We start from the raw sequence: 22,814 nt of genomic DNA, 5'->3' as shown, positions 1-22,814 counted from the left end.
TTGTTAGGTATTGCACACTAATCCATACGAGTTCAGTGGCGTGTCAGATTAATAAATTGCTACATTATTTGAGTTGTATTCTGCAATACACTGTGGTTTATCAGTTTTTAATCCAGTTTTCCAGTTAGTGTTTTCCATCTAAAGCATTTCTGTTGTGTTTCTGGCGGTGTGCATCCTTGCTTCACTTTTGTCATGCTACTTGATGACAAGCTGTGTAACAGGATTTCTGTTAGTTTCAGTGTCAACACATAATTTTTCTGTTGTCCTTTTTTCTATGAGGAGTAACACATAAAATACCAATGGAGTGAGTCAGGTCTTCAGTATCACCTATATGCTTAGAGCATGCTCCTGTTCTAAATAGATCTGTTTTGGTTGGCAGGAGAGCCAACACCGTGTTAGTAGAGGAGGCCGAAAGGCACGCGTTTTAGCTCACGCAGGCTGGCATGAGGTCTGGAACAGGACAAGGAAATTAGAATTTAGAAAAACGGATGTAGCTGGTGGAATACTTAACTTTAATCCGTTAATGAAGAACGTCGGTCTTGACGGTACATGAATCAATATCAATAGTAACTGATAATGGCGTCTTGCTAGGTCGTAGCAAATGACGTAGCTGAAGGCTATGCTAAACTATCGTCTCGGCAAATGAGAGCGTATTTTGTCAGTGAACCATCGCTAGCAAAGTCGGTTGTACAACTGGGGCGAGTGCTAGGAAGTCTCTCTAGACCTGCTGTGTGGCGGCGCTCGGTCTTCAATCACTGATAGTGGCGACACGCGAGTCCGACGTATACTAACGGACCGCGGCCGATTTAAAGGCTACCACCTAGCAAGTGTGGTGTCTGGCGGTGACACCACAAGATCATCATGACTTTTACCACTATCTTGCAATTTTTTTCACCAAATTGTATAAGGATTAAAATAAATCAATCTGAAAGCCACACAGTACTAATGGTTTATGCCAAACCCACTTAGTTTGGATAGACAAATTTTTAAAAGGATTGTCGTCTTTTGATCAAAAATAGAATTCCTTCAGTGCAAAGCTCATTAGATAACTGAAACACACTGTATCCGAAAATTACCTTGAGCAATTAAACAGAGAACCGACTCGTCGAGATAACATCTTGGACCTACTGATAACAAACAGACCCGAACTTTTCGACTCTGTAAGTGCAGAACAGGGAATCAGTGATCATAAGGCCGTTGCAGCATCCCTGAATATGGAAGTTAATAGGAATATAAAAAAAGGGAGGAAGGTTTATCTGGTTAGCAAGAGAAATATAAGGCAGATTTCAGACTACCTAACAGATCAAAACGAAAATTTCTGTTCCGACACTGACAGTGTCGAGTGTTTATGGAAAAAGTTCAAGGCAATCGTAAAATGCGTTTTAGACAGGTACATGCCGAGTAAAACTGTGAGGGACGGGAAAAACCCACTGTGGTTCAACAACAAAGTTAGGAAACTACTGCGAAAGCAAAGAGAGCTTCACTCCAAGTGTAAACGCAGCCAAAACCTCTCAGACAAACAGAAGCTAAACAATGTCAAAGTTAGCATAAGGAGGGCTATGTGTGGAGCGTTCAGTGAATTCGATAGTAAAATTCTTTGTACCGACTTGACAGAAAATCCTAGGAAGTTATGCTCTTACGTTAAATCGGTAAGTGGATGATGATGGCATTGAAACAGAGGATGACATGCGTAAAGCTGAAATACTAAACACCTTTTTCCAAAGCTGTTTCACAGAGGAAGACCGCACTGCAGTTCCTTCACTAAATCCTCGCACAAATAAAAAAATGGCTGACATCGAAATAAGTGTCCAAGGAATAGAAAAGCAACTGGAATCACTCAACAGAGGAAAGTCCACTGGACCTGATGGCATAGCAATTTGATTCTACACAGAGTACGCAAAAGAACTTGCCCCCCTTCTAACAGCCGTGTACCGCAAGTATCTAGAGGAACGGAAGGTTCCAAATGAATGGAAAAGAGCACAGGTAGTCCCAGTCTTCAAGAAGGGTCATCGAGCAGATGCGCAAAACTATAGACCTATATCTCTAACGTCGATCTGTTGTAGAATTTTAGAACATGTTTTTTGCTCGCTTATCATGTCGTTTTTGGAAACCCAGAATCTACTCTGTAGGAATCAACATGGATTCCGGAAACAGCGATCGTGTGAGACCGAACTCGCTTTATTTGTTCATGAGACCCAGAAAATATTAGATACAGGCTCCCAGATAGATGCTATTTTCCTTGACTTCCGGAAGGCGTTCGATACAGTTCCGCACTGTCGCCTGATAAACAAAGTAAGAGCCTACGGAATATCAGACCAGCTGTGTGGCTGGATTGAAGAGTTTTTAGCAAACAGAACACAACATGTTGTTATCAATGGATAGACGTCTACAGACGTTAAAGTAACCTCTGGCGTGCCACAGGGGAGTTTTTATGGGACCATTGCTTTTCACAATATATATAAATGACCTAGTAGATAATGTCTGAAGTTCCATGCGGCTTTTCACGGATGATGCTGTAGTATACAGAGAAGTTGCAGCATTAGAAAATTGTAGTGAAATGCAGGAAGATCTGCAACGGATTGGCACCTGGTGCAGGGAGTGGCAACTGACTCTTAACATAGACAAATGTAATGTATTGCGAATACATAGAAAGAAGGATCCTTTATTGTATGATTATATGATAGCGGAACAAACACTGGTAGCAGTTACTTCTGTAAAATATCTGGGAGTATGCGTGCGGAACGATTTGAAGTGGAATGATCATATAAAATTAATTGTTGGTAAGGCGGGTACCAGGTTGAGATTCGTTGGGAGAGTCCTTAGAAAATGTAGTCCATCAACAAAGGAGGTGGCATACAAAACACTCGTTCAACCTATAGTTGATTATTGCTCATCAGTGTGGGATCTGTATCAGATCGGGTTGACGGAGGAGATAGAGAAGATCCAAAGAAGAACGGCGTGTTTCGTCACAGGGTTATTTGGTAACCGCGATAGCGTTACAGAGATGTTTAGCAAACTCAAGTGGCAGACTCTGCAAGAGAGGCGCTCTGCATCGCGGTGTAGCTTGCTGTCCAGGTTTTGAGAGGGTGCGTTTCTGGATGAGGTATCAAATATATTACTTCCCCCTACTTATACCTCCCGAGGAGATCACGAATGTAAAATTAGAGAGATTCGAGCGTGTACGGAGGCTTTCAGACAGTCGTTCTTCCCGCGAACCATACGCGACTGGAACAGAAAAGGGAGGTAATGACAGTGGCATGTAAAGTGCCCTCCGCCACACACCGTTGGGCGGCTTGTGGAGTATAAATGTAGATGTAGATGTACAATACCGTTTTTACTCGAATCTAAGCCGCACCTGAAAAATGAGACTTGAAATCAAGGAAAAAAATTTTTCCCGAAACCTGAAATTTGAGACTCTAAATTCAATGGGACAGAAAAGTTTTAGACCGCACCTCCTAATTGAAACAAAGTTGGTCTATTGTAACATGAGACACAATTTAGGTCGAATGGCTGAAGATACAGCCACAGTAGTTTGGTTCGAGTCGTAAGCTTAACAGTTAAACTTTACCGAGTAACCATTGCTATGTGTCAGGCGCTCTGTCCGTATTTATACGGATACCCTTCCTTTTTCATGTGCTTCAGCTGGTTTGAATCCATTGCTTATTTTGCTTTTATCTGATAAGTGCCATTCTCTTTGTTGTAGGTGTTTACGTCACCCCTAAGCAGAAAATGCATTATTGTACTGTGTCATGCATTGTTTGTCACGTTCTGGTAATGAGTGTTTACGACATGTTGCCGCTCACGGGATGGTTTGCTTTTGTGCGCCCTACCGCCGTTACAATAAAAAAAAAAAAAAAAGAGAGGCATTGTCTCATGTGCGAAACAATGGCAAGAGACTGCTATTTGTTGTTACTTACACTGCTGCTTTCTTTGATAATGATGAATAAGAACCAAATAATAGACTGCGTGTGATAGAAGAAGTTCTAACGAGAGGTTAGCGAAAATTTTTCTCCGTTTGAAAATCTTTGCAGACACCTCTTCAGTACATTACATTCTGCGCAGAAATTAGGGTCATCTTAGACTTAAAAATCTAGTCAGCTGTTGTGCTTCATTTCTGACTGTATCACTATTCAGCATAAGAATAATACATAAACATGACATGATATGTATATTCTTCCGCGTTTGCTGTTGTCTCACTCTACTTTCGTAGTTTATGAGGCAGACAGGATTTAAATGAGATAGCAGCAAACACGAAAGAATACATGGCATAATGTTTACATTCTTCTACCTTTTCTTTTAATTGATTTACTGACGCTGAGGTTTTGGCGCCAGTATTTATCTTTGTGCCTGCAAAGCATGCCTGTGTAGTGCTACATATATTCGATGGCAGAAGTTAGTTGTGGCGACACCTACAAACATTTTTCAGAACTTCCGCTTACTTTGCACTTGATTCTAAGCCGCAGGCAGTTTTTTGGATTACAAAAACTGGAAAAAAAAGTGCGGCTTATATTCGAGTAAATACGGTACTTTTTCACTTTATTGACAGTATTTCTTATCTGCAATCAACAGTTTTCTCTTTGCTGGCAAAATTCTCATGGAAGTAACACTTCCTCAGAATTATATTAAGCAATATCAAGACAAAGTTTTTGAATACGTGTGCTTGAAAAGTAGCAGTAATTTTCAACTCACTTTCTCATGTCATGATAAGACAAATAGCAGTAAGATTCACAAATCGTGTATATGACAGTTGAGAATGTTGTGAATATATAGTATTTGCCATAATGCAAGTGGAGTGCAAGTACAGCTGATGAACAAAACATGTGGGTCCCTCTCATTCTGAGGTCTGAGTCACTTGTCCTTCCATTCCAACCTTTCCCAATCTATCCTCCTTTTCTTCCCATGGAATGAACTATTTTTCTTATACAGTTAAATTCTGGCCAGCAGTTCAACCACGAAGAATGCCACTGTCTTCACAAATTTGAAATTTACTCTGATATAGAACAGAAAAGCAGTGAGAATAACACTATGACATCAATCCTGACAAATAATTGTACACACAGTTGATTGAAAGTGAGGCAAAAAGATGAAAAAAAGAAGTAAAACAACAAATTCAGTTGTACATTTCAATGAAGTTGATTGGAATTTGAGCAGATACTGATAGATTTGGATAAAAATTCAGCTGAACTTGTTATCATATGCACAGCACACACATTATTGAGTGGCAGCATATCTGAACACATTCACATTATGTTAGCCCCACTGCTTTTTAGAAGCATCTCAAACTCCAACTTCAGCTTCAGCAGTTGATCTTTAGCATTTTAATTTTTGTATCTGCAGAGGAAATTTCCTTAGGTCTTAATATTTCAGGGTCTCCTACAGCAATGATTATCTGAACTGGATGGAAAGTCACATAATCTGCAAGCACACACATGTGCACTAACTAGATAGCAACCTTTGATGTGTAGAACCCCCTGAACCATTTCGAAGATCCTGTATTTCTCAATTTAATTTCTAACCTTTAGGAAATTGCAGAATATTTTAAGTGTCTAGTTCAATCCTTCCACTCGATACAAAACTTAATAACAACCAGTTCTGGACATGATGAAGTTGATTGTGATCTTTGTTAAAATCACCTGAGCAAGGCCATTTGTCACAACCTGGTATCTGTCAGGCATCAAAATGATCCAAGTTTGGCCTCAGAACCCAGGAGACAGGTATCATTCATTCCAGCATCTCCACCAAAATCTGTATTCTGCAAAACCTCTGTGAAATGCATGGCAAAAGAAACTTCCCTTCGATGTTCTTAGTAGGGTTGCTTAGTGTATAGAACAAGGGGGGAATGATTGCTTAAATACCTCTTTGTTTACTTTAACTAGCCTGAGCTTGTCTTTGCAGTTTATGTACAAGAGATACATAGGGATTTTAGTATATTCTGAGGTACTGGTCCTTGAAACATGGTATGTACACTTTTGTAAGATAATTGGTGTATCTTAAAGCGTCTGCTAGTTTCAAGTATTTTGATATCTCTGTATTTCTCTCTCATCGGCTGAACAAACCTGTGACCTTCTTTTCTATGTATTCAGTATTCCCTGGTAGCCCTGTTTGGTTTGTGCCCCACATACTTTGGCAATTTTTGAGAACTGGTTACAAAAGTTCTTTGTAAGTGGTATGTTTTCTACAGTGATTTCATTTTCCCTGTATCCTACCAATGAACTAAAGTCTGCCACCTGACATGCTGTAACAGAGCCTTTGTGATTATTCCACTTCACATTCCTGTAAATAAATACACCCAAATATCTATATATGTTGTAGCTGATTAATATCGTAGACTTAAGATACTACATTTTTTCATTTTATGAAATTCACAGTTGTATATTTCTGAGCATTTAGTGCAAGTTACTAACCTTTGTATCAATTTGAAATCATACCAAGATTTTATTGAATATTTTGGCAACCTTTTCCCAGACAGTACTTCACTATAGGTAACAGCATCATTTTCAAATAGTCTAAGGTTACTGTTAACGGTGTTTGCAAGTTCATTAATATGTGACATGATCAACAAGGTTCCCATGACACTTACCTACAGCATGTCTGAAATTACTGCTGCATGTGTCGATGACTCTTCATCCAAGATAACATACTCCCTCCTCCATACCAAAAAGTTCTCACTCCACTTACAAACTTTGCTTGATATCACATACGATCTTACTTTCGATAATAAATGTTGCTGTGGTACTGAGTCAAATGCTTTTTGAAGTCAAGAAATATTGCACTTACCTGACAGCTTTGTTGCATGGCTTTCAGAATGTCATGTTAAAAAACATGAATTGCTTTTTTGTGTGACCAATGTTTCTCAAATCGATACTGGTTGGTATGGAGGAGTTCATTCTCTTTGAGATGCCACATTATGTTTGAGCTCAGAATAAGTTCTATGATTGTACAAGAGATTGATGTCAAAGATATTGTATGGCAGCTTAATAGATAACTTATGCTACCCTTCTTGTAGATTGATATGCTTGTGTGTTCTCTGAATCTTTGGATACAGTTTTTCATTTGAGGTATCAGTGGTTTCTTATAGTTAAGGGGCTAACTTGGACACAAATTCTGTGAACAATCTAATATGGAATCCACTGGGCTCTGGCGGTTTGTTCGATTTTTAACAGTTTCAGCTGTTTCATATGCACTGACACTGTAATATCCATATCACTCATCTTTGCAGTGGTGCAAGGATTGAGCTGGGGCAATCCTCCTGAATTTTCCTTTGTAAAGGGACATTTGAAAGTGGAGTTAAATGTTTTTGCTTTTGCTTTACTACTCTCAGTTTTAATTCCTGTGTTATCTGTTCATCTGTGAGTGTCAGGGAGCTAACTTTCAACTTTTACATTTTACCAGATTTTCTGTGGGTTTCGTGAAAGGTCACTGGATAACATTCTTCTACAGCAGTCATTGAAGGCTTCACAAATTGTCCTTTAGACAGCCAAACAAGTGTCATTTAGCATATCTCTATCTGTATCTCTATGCTTTGTTTTATACACATCGTGCAGTAGTTGCGGTTTCTTTAGAAATTTCCTTATAGAGGCTGTATATATGTTGGGTTCCTTCCATAATGAATTTATCCACTGCTTGGTCCAACTATTCTTCTAAATCTGAACCCCATTTCCTCTGTATGCTCCTGCTTAGAGCTAAATGTTTCAAATTCCTCATTGAGGTATGACACTACTGCCTCTTTCTCAAGTTTGCCAAGCATGTAAATCTTGCTGTTTGTTTTGATAATATAATGTAATTGGATAGATTAAAAAAAAATCTACTCACCAACTACACTGACAGGAGAACACACATATAAAAAAAGGTTTTTTATATGCATGCTTTCGGAGACAGTGACTCCTTCTTGTGGCAGAAGGGTTGATGGAGAAGGAAGAGGGGTTTTGTTTTGATCGTTTTTTTGTATTATTGTTAATCATTGTTGCTGCCACCATATCACAGTCATGGATACCAGTTCAGTATGGACACTATCAAAGAGGTCTGGTCAGTTCCTTGTCATTAGATCCAGTATATTTCCTTTGTTAATGTGCTTCTGAACTATCTGTTCCAGGTAGCCTTCAGAGAAGGTTTTAGTAATGTTTCGCAAGTTGTCATACCACCCCCACTATTTGTAAAACTGCAATTATCCAGATCAAGAATTGGATGCTTAAAGTGTCCTCTAATGGTGTCTGTATGATTGGAGAACAAAAGTACTAGAGCACTGAAGATCTCTCTTACAATTTTCGGTTACATCTGGAGATACGCCTGTGGTCAGAAGAAATATCCAACTACAAGCTTATGCCCATACTTGATATTGAGGTTTGCTCAAATATTCTCACATGGAACTTCAGTTCCTATCTCTGCAAATTCTACTGCTGGTTGCATCCCATTCCCCCAGTGGTTGGCAGAACAGCCATATCATATACTGAATGAAGACCCCAGATGTACAGTGTTAAGTACACAATGTGATCCTTCCTGACCCTTGGATATTTCATTAAGGGGTGCCATTACTCACTGTGCATTCAAAATTATGATAATTAACAAACCCTTACTCTTTTGGACTTGCTTCCCTCTGACAGACATTCCAAAAGGTGTAGCGTATCACAGTCATGGTGTTTCAGTTTCATTGTGAGATAGCACCTCAGATTTGTTGTTTGAGATATGCTATAGTTAAGTCAACAAAATGTGATAGGTCTTGTATTTCTTGCAGAAGAGGGAGTGTCCAAGAGAGGGGTAGTACTTGATGTAGATTTGGTATCTCTAGTATGTGTGTCTCAGCAGCCTACCCCACACATACATTTTGAGCAATTTCCAATTGCTTGACAAAAATCATAGTGACTTCTGGCTGGTCATGAATAGCAACTAACTCATCCCATGGCAGAGAGCAACATTGAGTGTTCTATGTTGAGGTTGAATGCATTCTGAATTGTAAACAAATAACTTTAAACTAAACTTGTCAGATCTCTTTCAATTTCTGAATCTGTGATGCTATGTGGACTACATGTTCATTAATAACTGTAGTGATCAACACTCAAGAAAATGATTTTCCCTTGTAGTAAGAGAAAAAGCTAGATAAAATTTACTGGAGCTACATGGAAATTTGAATCTTCAACTTTTATTTAGTCATTGTTATAGTCACTAACAATCTTGCTGTCAAAACATCATCTACATATATTGTTTATTTTTCTAATGAGTAGTAGCAACCTGCTATTTTTCATAAATTCAGTCCAAACAGCAAGATCAAAATTGGTGTGATTCATGCTTGAACAGAAAAGCAGTATTTAGTCATGGCTTTGTGTCTACAGTATCTCGCCGAAACCGTAGGGGCAGGTGTGTTGCACTCATATAGTGGATCACTTAAAACTGATTTAAGTGTCATCTTTGGTAACTGATCTGTCTCTCTTAATTTTGATGATCTGGTGTAGTGTCCTTGCATCATGTCCACACTGCTTTCTTAATCATTTAGTGTACGGACTGCACAGTCTTTTGGTTATGCCCCTGCCGAGTTTATATTAAATTTCTCTTGTCAGTGTCTTTTAGTGCAATTGCTATAGGTTATGATTAAAAAAAAATCTTAATATTAAATGCATTAATTTTGATTCTGGAAGTGTGATCCAAGTGAGAATCTTTATTTGTAACATTTTAATAACTCTCCTAGGTTGTTTTTTAGAACTAGCCTGCACACATTTCTGCTCTACAAGCTCTTCAGATCATAAATTACAATCACCTTCCATTGTCACTTCTCTATCATTTTGAGCTAAATTCATTCCAGCTATTGTTTGAGGTGAAGCAATTCATTCCTCTATTTCCACCATATGGCTTTAAATCTGACTCTTATTTGTCTTTACACATATAAAAGAATAATGTGCTGGCTTTTAAGTCCACAACTCTCTCTCTCATTAAACATTCCCATGAAAAAGATTAACTACTGTGATTCAATTAGAAAAGTGTGTACAAATTCACTATCGTCTGGAGTGGAGAGCAGCTATTAAGGCGTGTGTGGCGTGCATTCTGCAAAGGGAGAGAGGGAAGATCTGATGCAATGCTGCCAATATTCTTCACTCAGTTCATGCACTGTGAATGCTAACAGCGCACTAGCATACACAATACACATTGTTTCACAGTGAACTGCATTCTTAGTAATGTGAAGAGCGACACACACACACACACACACACACACACAATTTTGTCAGTAATAATGATGTGTCTTCTTCCTTTAAATACTGTCAATGTTCATTGTTTTGTCTTTAAAACAATAACGATATGTTTTTTAAGTAGATGAATTTTTGTGTTGTGTACATTACATATCAGCAGTGATCAAGTGTATTTAAAGCATTTTCAAGCTTTAAAAATGTGTGACCTAAATGATATGAGAAATAGGTTGTTCAAAAGGCTACTGAAAGTTAATTTTCTTGCCTTCTGCAACCTACTACTGTATTACGATAAATGTATTTAATCGAATGAAATATGTATTATGAAGAAAACTGCATTATTATGAGGCAGAGATGAATACTTGTGGTGTCAGTAATTTTTAATGCAATTGCTGACACAATCATACATATACAAATTCATACTAATAAATGCATGGCATCACTTTCACTGTCTGGCATAGATGATGTGCTTTCAGCAAGATTTATAACAAAGGATTCCATGGTTGTGTCCCTGCCAACTTCTCTGTTGTAGTCTTCGTCCTGCAGTTTTTCTGCATGTCTTACACAAGTTGCCCATGCAGATATTGAGATGCTTTCTATTGCCTTGTGTGTAAGCCTCTCAACATTTACAATTTTAAATGTATTTTTTTTTTTTTTTTTACCCCGCAATATATGCTTTCACCCGAGCCCATACCAGCTTGACTGGGCTGTAACTGCAGTCGTATGGGGGTAACCCAACAGCACGGTGTCCATGCTGCTTTACAGCATTGTCTACCACATAAACTCTGTATGCAAGCTTGTAGACATTGATAAGAACCAGCAGTTGTGCTCTGATATATGACAAACTCTAAAGCCGTTGGTACACAGGCAGTGCGTTCGAACGTTGAGCATTGAGTATGCCAAGTTTCTGGCATCACTGTATGGAAAAACCACATTGGGAAGTCTTTCTGGAAGTACAGAGCAACATGTAACATGACAGATATTTGGAACGTGTGTTTAAACATTTACCAATGAGGTGGACGACTCCACCTATGTCATATGCACGCCATCTCTTCTCAGTACAGACTCTGTAATGGGACACCCTTCTCCAACATTACCTTTCTTTAACAGAAATAGCCGATACCAGGAATATTTTTGAAACTTGTATATGGGAACATTATCTCAGCTGTTTAACTAAATGAATTTCATTTGATATTTGTGTACAATGTATTATATTTTGGGCTAAAATGTATAAAAAGAAATTAATTTATTACAGTTGATATGTATTAACTTTGTATGTACAGTTAAAATTACTTTTCTTTTAAAAACATTTGAAATTATGAAATATCTGGCATACTTAACAATTCCTATTATTAAACTGCACACTCTGACGATATTTATTAAATTTATTTCTGGACTCATTTATAAAATAATGATATAACTTGGTGATGATTCTTCATTTGTCAAGAAAGTTCATGAACTCTTTTGTTTCGTAGACTCTTTGGAACATTGTTAGTACTGCAGAATGTGTTAAGAGTAGTGGGCATGCCCCTGATGGAATCGGACATGTTATGTTTGGCAGTAACAATGTAAATTTCTGTTTTTAAAGTGGAGATTGTAAAGATAATGTGACATAAAAGAATGGGATAAAATAAAGAGAGTCATAGAAACAGAGAGAATGCAACAGCATTACTTAAGATTTATCATATCATCTGGAACCCATAAAGTTAAAAAATTTCAGTCTCGAGAATCTACCCCTAGATGTGATGAACTACAGCCAACAATGAGAAAATGAAGATAAGTAAAAAAGTTACACGTCTCGAAGCTTTAGAAAAGAATAAAAAAGTTACACGTCTCGAAGCTTTAGAAAAGAATTAATCTTTATGAAGTGACTGAAAATAGACTGGTGATGTGTGGGAGGGTAAGATTACAACTTGCAAGATGCCATGTTGGCTTTCAGTTGAAGCCAATATGTGTTGCCATTTCTAAGCATCAGAAAATAGAGGATCTCTCAAAACACCATCACTAATTGTATGATTTGTTGTAATAAAATAACGGGAAACGTCATATTTGCAGTTAAAGAATTATTGTAACCTACGTATTATTAAAATATGCCATTTCAAGGCAATGTCTCACTGAGGATCCTTAAGAAATGCAATGTTCTTAATACAGTTTGTTATAGTTAAATGTCTGCTCAGAATTTACCTATGATGAAAACTTTCTGTAGCCGGTAGGATAAAAAGTAGAGTGACTGGACAGTCATGGTTGGTGTGGTGCAATGAGCAGCCTTGCAGACTGGTAAGAACGGATGATGAGTTGCTGGTTCGCACCACACTAAGTCCAAATATTTTTATTACTAGCATTCATGCTTTCTAATAGGTTACGATATTTTCTGATTAGTTTAAGGAAAGTATGTTCTATAATATTTGATATCATGGAAATATAATTGCGTCTTTCTGAGGAGTGAGTTTGTTTGGTTTGCTTAATCTACAAAACAGCTTGCACTGATTGAAGTAAGGTATTTCACACTTTTTTTGTTAAGTTTCTTATTTAACATGCTGTAAAGATTTTGCTGCTGAACAGGAACAGTGATCAAGTAAGATTTTGTATTGCACTATGTGTGATGATCTTTTATAAGATATGTCCTTATAAGCTGGACATGGTACTTTTCATTTTGCCATGTAACATGACCATGGAGATTGAAGTTTTATTTATGTATACTACAGACATAACAGCATAACTAGCATATGGACAAGGGAGCAAATGTGTGTTTTAATAGAGCTAACACAGAACTTTTATGCCCGTCCATTTCGTAAACAGTGTAATGTGCAAACCAGATATAGCCAACAGCTGGCATTGAAGCACACTGTGGTCACATATACCATGCTGAGATCACATACTGTATAGACAAGTTGCATTGTTTCTGAGTGTTCAGCAACCCATTGAATTCTGCATGCTCAATGTTGCGTTTGACAGCAGAAGATATTCCATTACATTACAACCATGCAATAATGTCTGCCTTTTTGAAATTCGTAGTTGGAACTTTGTTCACTTGCACTGAGTGGATCCTCACATTATCCATGACAATAACCAAACACACATGAATATTGAGCAACAGTTGTTCTTTAAACCACTGATAGAACACACTGTATGTCATTTCATAATGGTAATCTAAGAAATCTTGGCCTTTAATGTCTTAAAAATCAGCGTACTTTTAGTATCCCGCCTGGAAGGCAGCGCATCGGTCTGCTCCTGTAAACTGAAGGGTAGGCTGAATGTAGAAGTGAGTAGGAGCAGGAAAAGGTGAAATGCTTCGGTACTGCATATAAGTTGAAACTCTTTTACTGTGGTATGAACATACACAACTGATAATACTAAACTCTGCGTACAGGTGAGCACGTAGATGGGAAGCCGTACAGCTACCTGCTACTATTAGTTGGACCTACTATCATTGAAGTTACTGAAGTAACAATTTCTGTAATGGCTAGTCCCCTATGAAGTAGAAACAATGTTGCTAGGTCGTCTCCTCGGAATCAAATAGGTAGAATCTGGAGCGGGGCTTGTAGAGCTGCACAGCGCGGGCTAGAGGTCACTGTCGTCGGTGTCGTAGTGCCAACCAAGCAGAGTGCACCCACATTGTGGCATTGTAGCTATCGATACCACAGTACTCTTGGGAATATAACCCGTTTCTGCTGATCTGACATGAAGCACTGCAATTCTATTACCCTTACCAACTGAAACTGTTAATCCATCATACCCATTGCTGTCTTCCAGCCCTTAGTCCTTGGATGGTTTTTAATTTGTGAAAGTTTCATCTGTATAATAAATTTGAGATGGCGTTCATTTTCTGAGATCTGAATCACATGTCTTTTGGCATCATCAATACAGTTCATTTTCTTCTGTTAAAATTTTTGGCTTCTTTCATGTGCAAAACTAATTTTTCTGCTATCGGATATTCGCCTTTAGTATACTTGCTGAATACTGTGAACCCAAAATGATTTTTTGCAAAATCGTCCAGGTCACCTGCTTCTTTTTTGCAGTTGTGTTGCTTACCTGGTGACTTGAAAACAGGTGAGCTGCAGGCTTGCGTGGACGTTGTAGCTTGATTGTATATCCTCTGAATGGTCATCAAACTAGTACTATAGGCTTCAGCTGTCTGCTTCTGGCATTTGGCAATGGCCATCTGATGCACAACTGGCCATGAGTTGCCTGGTACACTTCTATGTGCTTCTGTGCATCTGACCTTGACCCACGTTCATAGCTGCTGTCCACTTTAATAATGAAAGGAAAGAAGAACAGGATTTGAGATCCATTTAATGATGGCATTTGAGATGAGACCCAGACTTCAGTCATACAAATGTGATGAAGGAAATCAGTCAGTCTTTTTCAAGAGTACCACTCTGGGATTCACTTTGAGAAAATCACAAGACTTAAGTTTACTGGGCCAGACTGGTGTTTGTATCCTGCTCCTCTTGCATGTGACTCCAATGTTTTAACCACTGTTCATTCTTCCTCACTACTGCCTGATGGAAATGGTTAAAGAACCTCTCCGTACAGCTTTCCATTTACCTCCAATAATCCTTCCTGTTCTAAGGTCCGTAATTGGCGACACTTGAAAAACCCATATGGATCTCTGCTTTTCCAAATATTCTTAAGATATAACACTTATCTCACTCCGTAAGTCTGTTATACTTCTAACTTCTTTGTTCATGAGTTTTTACATCATAACTTGTTTCTTCATATCCATTTGCCTTCATATAATAGATGCACGTATTCTCTCAGTCATGTGAATTAAGAGTCTTGTAATTCCACCTGAACAGCCCTACCTCATCTTATCTAATATATTTCATTGCTTCAAAAATTGTATCAGTAACTTTGGTTACACCTCTTGGGATCTCTAAATTCTATCTCATTTATCTTCTCTTCCCTGAGCAGCCAGTGCTTTTATTTCAATGTCCTCTCAGATTTCTCCCAGATAAGTAATTGCTCCAAACGGAGCATACCTCTTTGAGCAACATCTCCATCCCAATAACTCATTGCAAACTTCTCTACATAGTTTGTCATCCCATGATCTTGACAGAGTAATTTGAAAATTAAAAAAAGAAAGTTGGCTGTATCTCATATTTTGACTGGTGATGTGGGAAGTGATTGTTGAGTTGTCTGTTGCCCTGGAAATGAAATTCTTTTTACCAAATGATTAATCGAAAATCTCATATAAAGATGCGAAACAAATACTAACAAAGAGAAAGAGGGGCTGGCCAGTACTTACCTCAGCTCAGTACAACCGATACATACACAAAACAGAATCCTCTCAGCCATTCACGCATCTTTTCATCCTACAGAGTTGTGTTTATCTTTATACTGTATATCTCTTTACTTCTGTATGCATCCTCTTTTGTTTGAAGCTGGCACAGTGCTTACAGTAGAATATCTTTGGCTTCCCTCTGACACCCATGCCTCCATCTTTGCTACCCTCCCTGTTTACCTTTCCCCTGTTGCTTCATAACCTGGGTTGTGAGTAACTGAATCCACTTTCCCTTCTACCCCCTTTTTCCCCCCCTCTCTCCTCCCTGATGAAGGAACAAAGTTCCGAAAGCTAGGATACGTAAATTTTCTTTTCTGTTTTGTGTATGTATCGGCTGTACTGAGCTGAGGTAAGTACTGGCCAGCCCTTCTATCTCTTTTTTAGTATTTGTTTCACATCTTTATATGAGACTTTCCATTAATCATTTAGATCACCTATATGGTCCACATACTTCAATATTTTGTCCCTTTTGTTAGCTATCACTTATACATATATATATATATATATGTCACCAACTGCACTAGTTTCATTTCCCTCCCTCCAATCATCTACTTCCGTTTATAATCCACTTCCCTTTATTTATTTATTGATTTATTTATTTAACATTCCATAGTTATAACATTCGTTATTCACTGTTTTCCAGCCAACAATCACTGCCAACAATCTTTATCTAACAAATTTCCACACCTACCAGTATCATTCATTTCCGTCGATTTTGTGTTGCTGGCGATCTTTTTGTGCCATTGGCTATTTTTCTCTGCCACAGGCAAAAAATTTTTTGGGACATTTTTGTGCCACCCGCCATCTTCTCTGCGCCACCCGCCATCTTCTCTGCGCCACCCGCCATCTTCTGTGCGCCACCCGCCATCTTCTCTGCACCACCCGCCATCTTTTTCTCGCCACTCGCGATCTTTTTTTGAGCAACATGTGTTTGTTTCCCCTGATCTGGATATACTTGCTTGGTCTGGTCAACCTTTATCCGTACTTGTCCCTTTTTTTTTCCGTATAGTGTTTTTCTTATTTAGTGGTCTTCCTTTGGTACTGAACATTACCAACACATTTTCTTTCTCGTCCTTCCCTCTTTTTTTTATTCCTTATTATTATTATTATTTTAACTTTATTTATTTAATTTACCTACCCACCAGTTACCCACTATGTACCCTAATGCTATACCACATTATTTACATTCATTTCGGAAACATGCATTCACCGTAGCCAAACTGCAATCCCATATACTTTTCCTCCGGTCCTGCTTAACCTTTGGAATTACCTCTAAAGGACTTACCTTAAAAGTTCCCATCTCTGGGTTCAATCCCTCCTTCCACCAGTCTCTCCTGGACTTCCAGAATCTTCAGTCCTTAGCCCTTACTCAACTTGTCCTGAATCTCTACACTACTTTGTGTAACCACCACTTCCAACAGGTCCTATCTCTCTTCAAAGTCCTCCACCTCTCAAACCCCTGCTTGGAGAACACACTCAGGAACATCATCCCAGTAGCCAGCTGTAAACCTGAGTTCCATGCCACACACCACCTGAAAAAGTATCTACAGTGCTAGTGCAACACCTAAGAAGTGGGGTCCCTCTCCCTATCCCTCACATACACCAACTACAACAACACCTTCAACAAACCCCTCTCATAGCCAACAAACCTAGACTAGCCACCCTACTCAATCTCCCAATCCCAGCACATACCCCACACAGACCAAATCTCAACTATAACCACAGTCAAATGCCACATATCACCAGTCCCAATTCAGTTCTAAACCTCTCATCCAGATCCCTCTCTCCTCCAGAGACATCTGTTCTATCAAAAGGCTTAACCTTTAGTCCCACGCCTAAATTCAACCACACTGCCCTGGTTAAAGATCTCCTCTCATTCACCCGGAACCTCAGCTGAAAATATCACTTCACCACCCAAACACAGCCCCCAAATACTAGACCCAGTGTTGAACCCTATCTAGAACAGTTCCGACCGCCTTCTCAAAGGTGTTCTCCTCCCCTCCCCCAAAACCATCCCTTGCTGACATTTCAGGAATTCCTCACATCCAGTGTTGCCTCCCAGTCCTTCTTGAAGAACATCCCGACAACCCCCAACATCACCCCAGCTGAATCCTGTGCCATTAAGGAGCTGCCCCCAGTCCACACAGAACCATCCCCCTTGTCACCCAATATTATCCTGGCCTCGAACACATCAAAAAATTGCTCCGCCAGGGATATGACTTTCTCAAGTCAAGCCCTGAAATGAGATCATCCCTTGACAATGTTCTCCCCACACCACCCAGAGTTGCCTTTCATCCCCCCCCCCTCCCCCCCAACCTCCGTAACATCCTTGTCAAACCCTACAATATTACCAGACCACCTTCTCTACCCAGCGGTTCCTACCCTGTAACAGACCCCGCTGCAAAACGTGCCCCATGCATCCCCCCACAACCACCTACTCCAGCCCTGCTACTGGTAAAACATACACAATTCAAGGCAGGGCCACATGTGAAACAACACATGTCATTTATCAGCTGACATGCCTGCACTGCACAGCCTTTTACATTGGTATGACGACAATTAAACTGGCTGAGCGCATGAACGGGCATATACGAACTGTCCGCCTAGGAGCTGTCCAATACCCAGTTGCAGAGCATGCCCTCCAGCATAATTCTAGGGACCTAGGAACCTGCTACACCGTATGTGCCATTTGGCTTCTCCCACCCAACACTATCTCTCGGAACTGCGGAGATGGGAACTTTCACTCCAACACATCCTTTCATCCCGCCATCCCCCTAGACTGAACCTACGTTAACCAACCTCACTCCCATTTACTCTTCAGTCTTCTCCTCTTTCCCTTTCTTGTTTAGCCATTCACACATCTTTTCATCCTACATAGTTGTGTTTATCTTTATACTATATACCGCTTTACTTCTGTATGCATCCTCTTTGGTTTGAAGCTGGCCCAGTACTTACAGTAGAATATCTTTGGCTTCCCGTTTTTGTATTTCCTTATACAGTATTGACTTTCCACCATTAACAAATGACAATGCTTTGTCTAGCTCACAATTCCATTCAGTCCATCCTCGTACTCCCCCCTTTATACTATTGAATACTAGTAGCTGAGTGGTATTTTTTTTGTACTTATGTATCCTAACCTATTCAGTATACTCATGTTATTGTAAATCTTTGATTGATTAGTAGTTTCATATTTAAACTTACATTTTCTGATCACAAACCATTATACTCCTTATGCAAACACTGAAATGTTTATTTTTTCTCTATCAATTCATACCGGAATTCATTTATCCTCTCTTTTCATGTTGACTCTGTGGTTACTGCTCAATGAGTTGGAAAGGCGTTTGAAACAAACATAGTTGATTAATAGCCAAAATACATAAAGTAAAAAATGTTTTTAATAAAATATTTTAGTAGTCAAGATTGCATATGAATGACATTAAATGACAAGTTGCAGCTGATTACGCCACCATCTTCAGATCTGGAATAATAGCAGAAAATTGCAGTGAGGTAAAGTACCAGAAGGGATTACACAAACTGTAATAATAAAAGCAAAAATTCAATTACATATGAGTTATAAAAACATGTGTTGTGTATGCTCATAAAATGAGGCTAAGATGCAACATCTGCATCACAATGGATACTTATGTAAGAGATGGACCTCAATAAAATAATGATGTGTACCATTGAGGTAAAATATTAACTGTTCAAAACCTAAGAAATAAACACACACATCATCAGTACAAAATAAAATCAAAAAATGCAATAAAAAAAGCCAAATTATGCAAATTACAAACCCACCTAACAGGCTGCAGTGATATGCATATAAATAAATCGAAATTTTGCAGAGCACAAACCCACCATATTGATATACAATATTTTGCATGCAATATTGTTACACCAGTAACTTGTCAACCAATCCACATTATATACAGCAGTGCTAAGTGGATCTAGTAGTACATGGCCCATTTAGAATTGTAAGCAGACTAATCGACTATGTGTGCTCATGCTGGCCCAGAAGGAAATTGCAAGTTGCCAATAGATGGCACACAACTACACTTACTTACAATAAGAACATGTAATTTACAAAATATAATACAACAAATAGACAGAGGATAAAGGAATTAATTAAATAATATCTAGCTAACATCATAGCACCAAAAAAAATTAAGAAAAAATGTGTACAAAAATATATGCATATAAGGTGAAAATGCATTTAAGGTGAGCACAGATAACAGGCTGTGACATGCTTACCTGTGGAGGGTCGGCACTGCACTCATTTTGCAGTGTAGTCTACATTGTCTTCTATTTAATTGTTTGTAGTATACCCCTTTGCTTCCTACTTGATTTCATACTGATGGTCAAAAGAATTTTTTTGCTTGTTCTCGTTATATGTGTATATTTTTGTATACATTTTTCTTAACTTTTATATTGTGTTGTGACTGCTGCTTAAATTCCACGTAAGTCCTATGCTGTTATGTTTAGCAGTGTTCTTACAATACTACTAACAGCAAGACTGTCTGTACATCAGAACATAGTTTTATGCCCTTGTTATTACTATGAAAACACTTTTTCTCAAATGTCATGGACAAAAATAGAAAAATTAAAAATCCTCAACAAACCCATACACATGTCATCATTGAAACTTGTCATGGTGCAGAATGACATGATGGTACACACTGAGATTTATCTGGTTTCTCCACCAATGAATTTGACCTCATTCAAAAATTGTTACTTTGACAGCTGTTTCTTTACAATACATGTATTTATTAATGCACTTTTTGTTACAGATATTTCTGTTTTCTTTAGTACTTATCAAATGATATTAACTATATTGTGAGTAATTGTATGGAGTTTAACCCTCTATTGCCCAAATTATTATTTCCTGTAGAAAAAAATATTTATATGCACAGAATGTTAGAGAATAATGTATTTAACACATATCAGGTGAATTTTTGTTTTTGAAAAAAATTATTTTTTAAAAATAGTTCTGTGACTCTGAGGTCACAGTGGACAGTTACATTGTTTGTGTATAAAGCAGTCATATTGTAACACTCAAGTCACACTGGTCAAGAAAGAAATAACGATCCTAATGCGAAATATAACGATAAAATTTGACGTGACTTCAGAGTCACGGTGGGCAGTAGAGGGTTAAGAGTGAATTAAGGTTCTTTCTGTCAGGCAATTCCTTCTACAATATTGAAAAATATCTTCACAGAAACTGTTAAAGTTAATGATATAAAATTATGACTAATATTTGCACTATAATGCTTAATAATTCATTGAAATAAAATATTCATCGTTGACATCTTGCAGAGTCCCACTGACTTGGAATGTGACTCATGTAATGTATTAGGAACAATTAAGTAAATATACCCTTCTCCCAGATATGAAATGTTTTAGTGAAAACATGACAACTGACTTACACTGTAAATTCCATCAAGTGAAAGATGTATATTGATGCAAAAAAGTTACAGCTTTGTTAACATTTATGGTGTTGTGTCAAGTATATGACCTCAAAAGAGCATGGCCAAGAACCATGTATTGTTTTTATTTAAATCCCAGCCACCCAACTGCATTACAACAATGTGTGAACAACGCATGTTTTGACTGTCTAACAGGTTATACCATACATTTAAAATGGTTACACAGCCATACTGTGCAGCAGTGAAAAAGACAAATTAAAGTGATATTCTAATCTGTGTTTCAACAGCTAGTGTAGCGGAGAATTGCCATCCAAAAAACTTTACAACTTGTTTCACATTAGTGATTCAGGAATAAAAGGTCACCTACTTTTTATTTATTTATTTTTCTCCCATCTTCTGGTCGTAATATTTGTTTTCTGATTGGTTTCAGATCTTCTGAACAGTAACTTTGGTTTGTATAAAATGGTAGTTGTTTCTGAATCTGTAGAGGATGTTGCTGAACTAGGCCTTGCATTGAAATCAGCGTATGAACATGTTCTGATTGCTCATGAAAATATGCTACATTTTGACATTGAAGGTGAGTTTATGAGTGTCTCAGGCATTTAGAAAAATGAATTTTTCTATGCCATGATGGGTATGCATAGTTTTATTTTATTCTTTTGAATGTTATTTGATTACTCTCTTAATTGTAGTGATCGCCTGACTGTTTCTTCACAGATGTGTACAGGAAGTGGAATCTCATGAAAATATCAGGTTCATATCCCATTCTTGTTTGCTCAGATGCAATATTATATGACTTAAAGATAACAGATTCTCTATGGCTGATACATTATGGTCTTCCCAGTGAATCAAAATCAGCATTTGGATTTCGTTTTTCATGTCTCATGAGTAATTACAGGGATATGTTCTCAGAAAATGACGTGAGTTTGGCATTATAATATTTGTGTACATTAAAGATTTAGCATTAGTTATTATAATGCATGTCTATTTTTATAGTCATTACATATGTTTCTTTGTATTTTAATAAGAATATTCCTTGTTTCTAACTAACAGTGGGTGGTGGTATTTTTGAACCAAATCCTATTTCGTATTATAAATAATATAAACTATTAGGTGGTATAGTGGTTGATTTAGACTTTGGAAAAGGATGACATCGGTGCTGACATTGATACAAAAGGTGAAGTAATGTACTTGTAACTTCTGGCTAATATTACTTGGAAGTGAAAAGTCTTGAGCATAATTGTGTGTATAAGCTGTTGCTGCTAAAGTAATTTTGGAAGTGAAACAGAAATATCTTTCAACGTATCTGATTTTACATGATATGCAAAATATATTCCTGTTCTTCCAAATAATCATCCTTGAATATGAACAAATGTCCCAGACATAGACAATGGATATATTTTTACATTTTAAAAGTCACATACATTCTTTTTCTCTCAGTACTGCTAGTCCTCTCTCACTGTGTAGTGTTCACCTAAGCCTTCACAAAAACTACTGCCTCAGCATTCTGCTTCTCCACATATGTCAGGGAAGAATTAGAAAGGAAACAACAGCCTATCGAAAGAGAATCAAGTTGTCTGCCTCTATATTAAGAATCAAGTTGTCTGCTTCTATATCACATCTGTTCCATGGTCTGTTGATCTCTACTCAATGCTTAAGGTCTAGGCATGATTTTGAATTTTACTTTAGCTGTTCAAGAAGTAAGTAACTTCTTGATTAGAAACGTGGATAAATTAGAGGGACCAACATAATGTCCTACCTTCAGAATAGCTGGAGACAAATACAGACTGTATGGACACACAAAGATTAATGAATGTCTTTGAACTGATGTTGCTAGTTGCAATAAAAACCTGGAGGATCATTGTATGATGTCCCTGAGATGGATTATAGACAAATGCAGACACGCAGTCCTGTTTTTGATGCACAATGCAGTGT

At 37.9% G+C, this 22,814-nt stretch overlaps 1 protein-coding gene across 1 annotated transcript in view; it reads left to right on the top strand.

Moving 5' to 3' along the window:
* Positions 1 to 22,814, top strand: part of LOC126236768 (putative ATP-dependent RNA helicase TDRD12) — a 487,486-nt gene that overhangs the window by 280,560 nt on the left and 184,112 nt on the right. The window contains exons 12-13 of the mRNA XM_049946337.1: positions 21,310 to 21,456; positions 21,597 to 21,799. Coding sequence (XP_049802294.1) covers positions 21,310 to 21,456; positions 21,597 to 21,799 — 350 coding nt within the window. The remainder of the gene's footprint in view (positions 1 to 21,309; positions 21,457 to 21,596; positions 21,800 to 22,814) is intronic.

The sequence above is a fragment of the Schistocerca nitens genome, chromosome 2 (genome assembly GCF_023898315.1).
Source record: "Schistocerca nitens isolate TAMUIC-IGC-003100 chromosome 2, iqSchNite1.1, whole genome shotgun sequence".
Lineage (NCBI taxonomy): Eukaryota > Metazoa > Arthropoda > Insecta > Orthoptera > Acrididae > Schistocerca > Schistocerca nitens.
The sequence above is the reverse complement of the archived record's forward strand: the minus strand, read 5'-3'. Positions and strand labels throughout refer to the sequence as shown.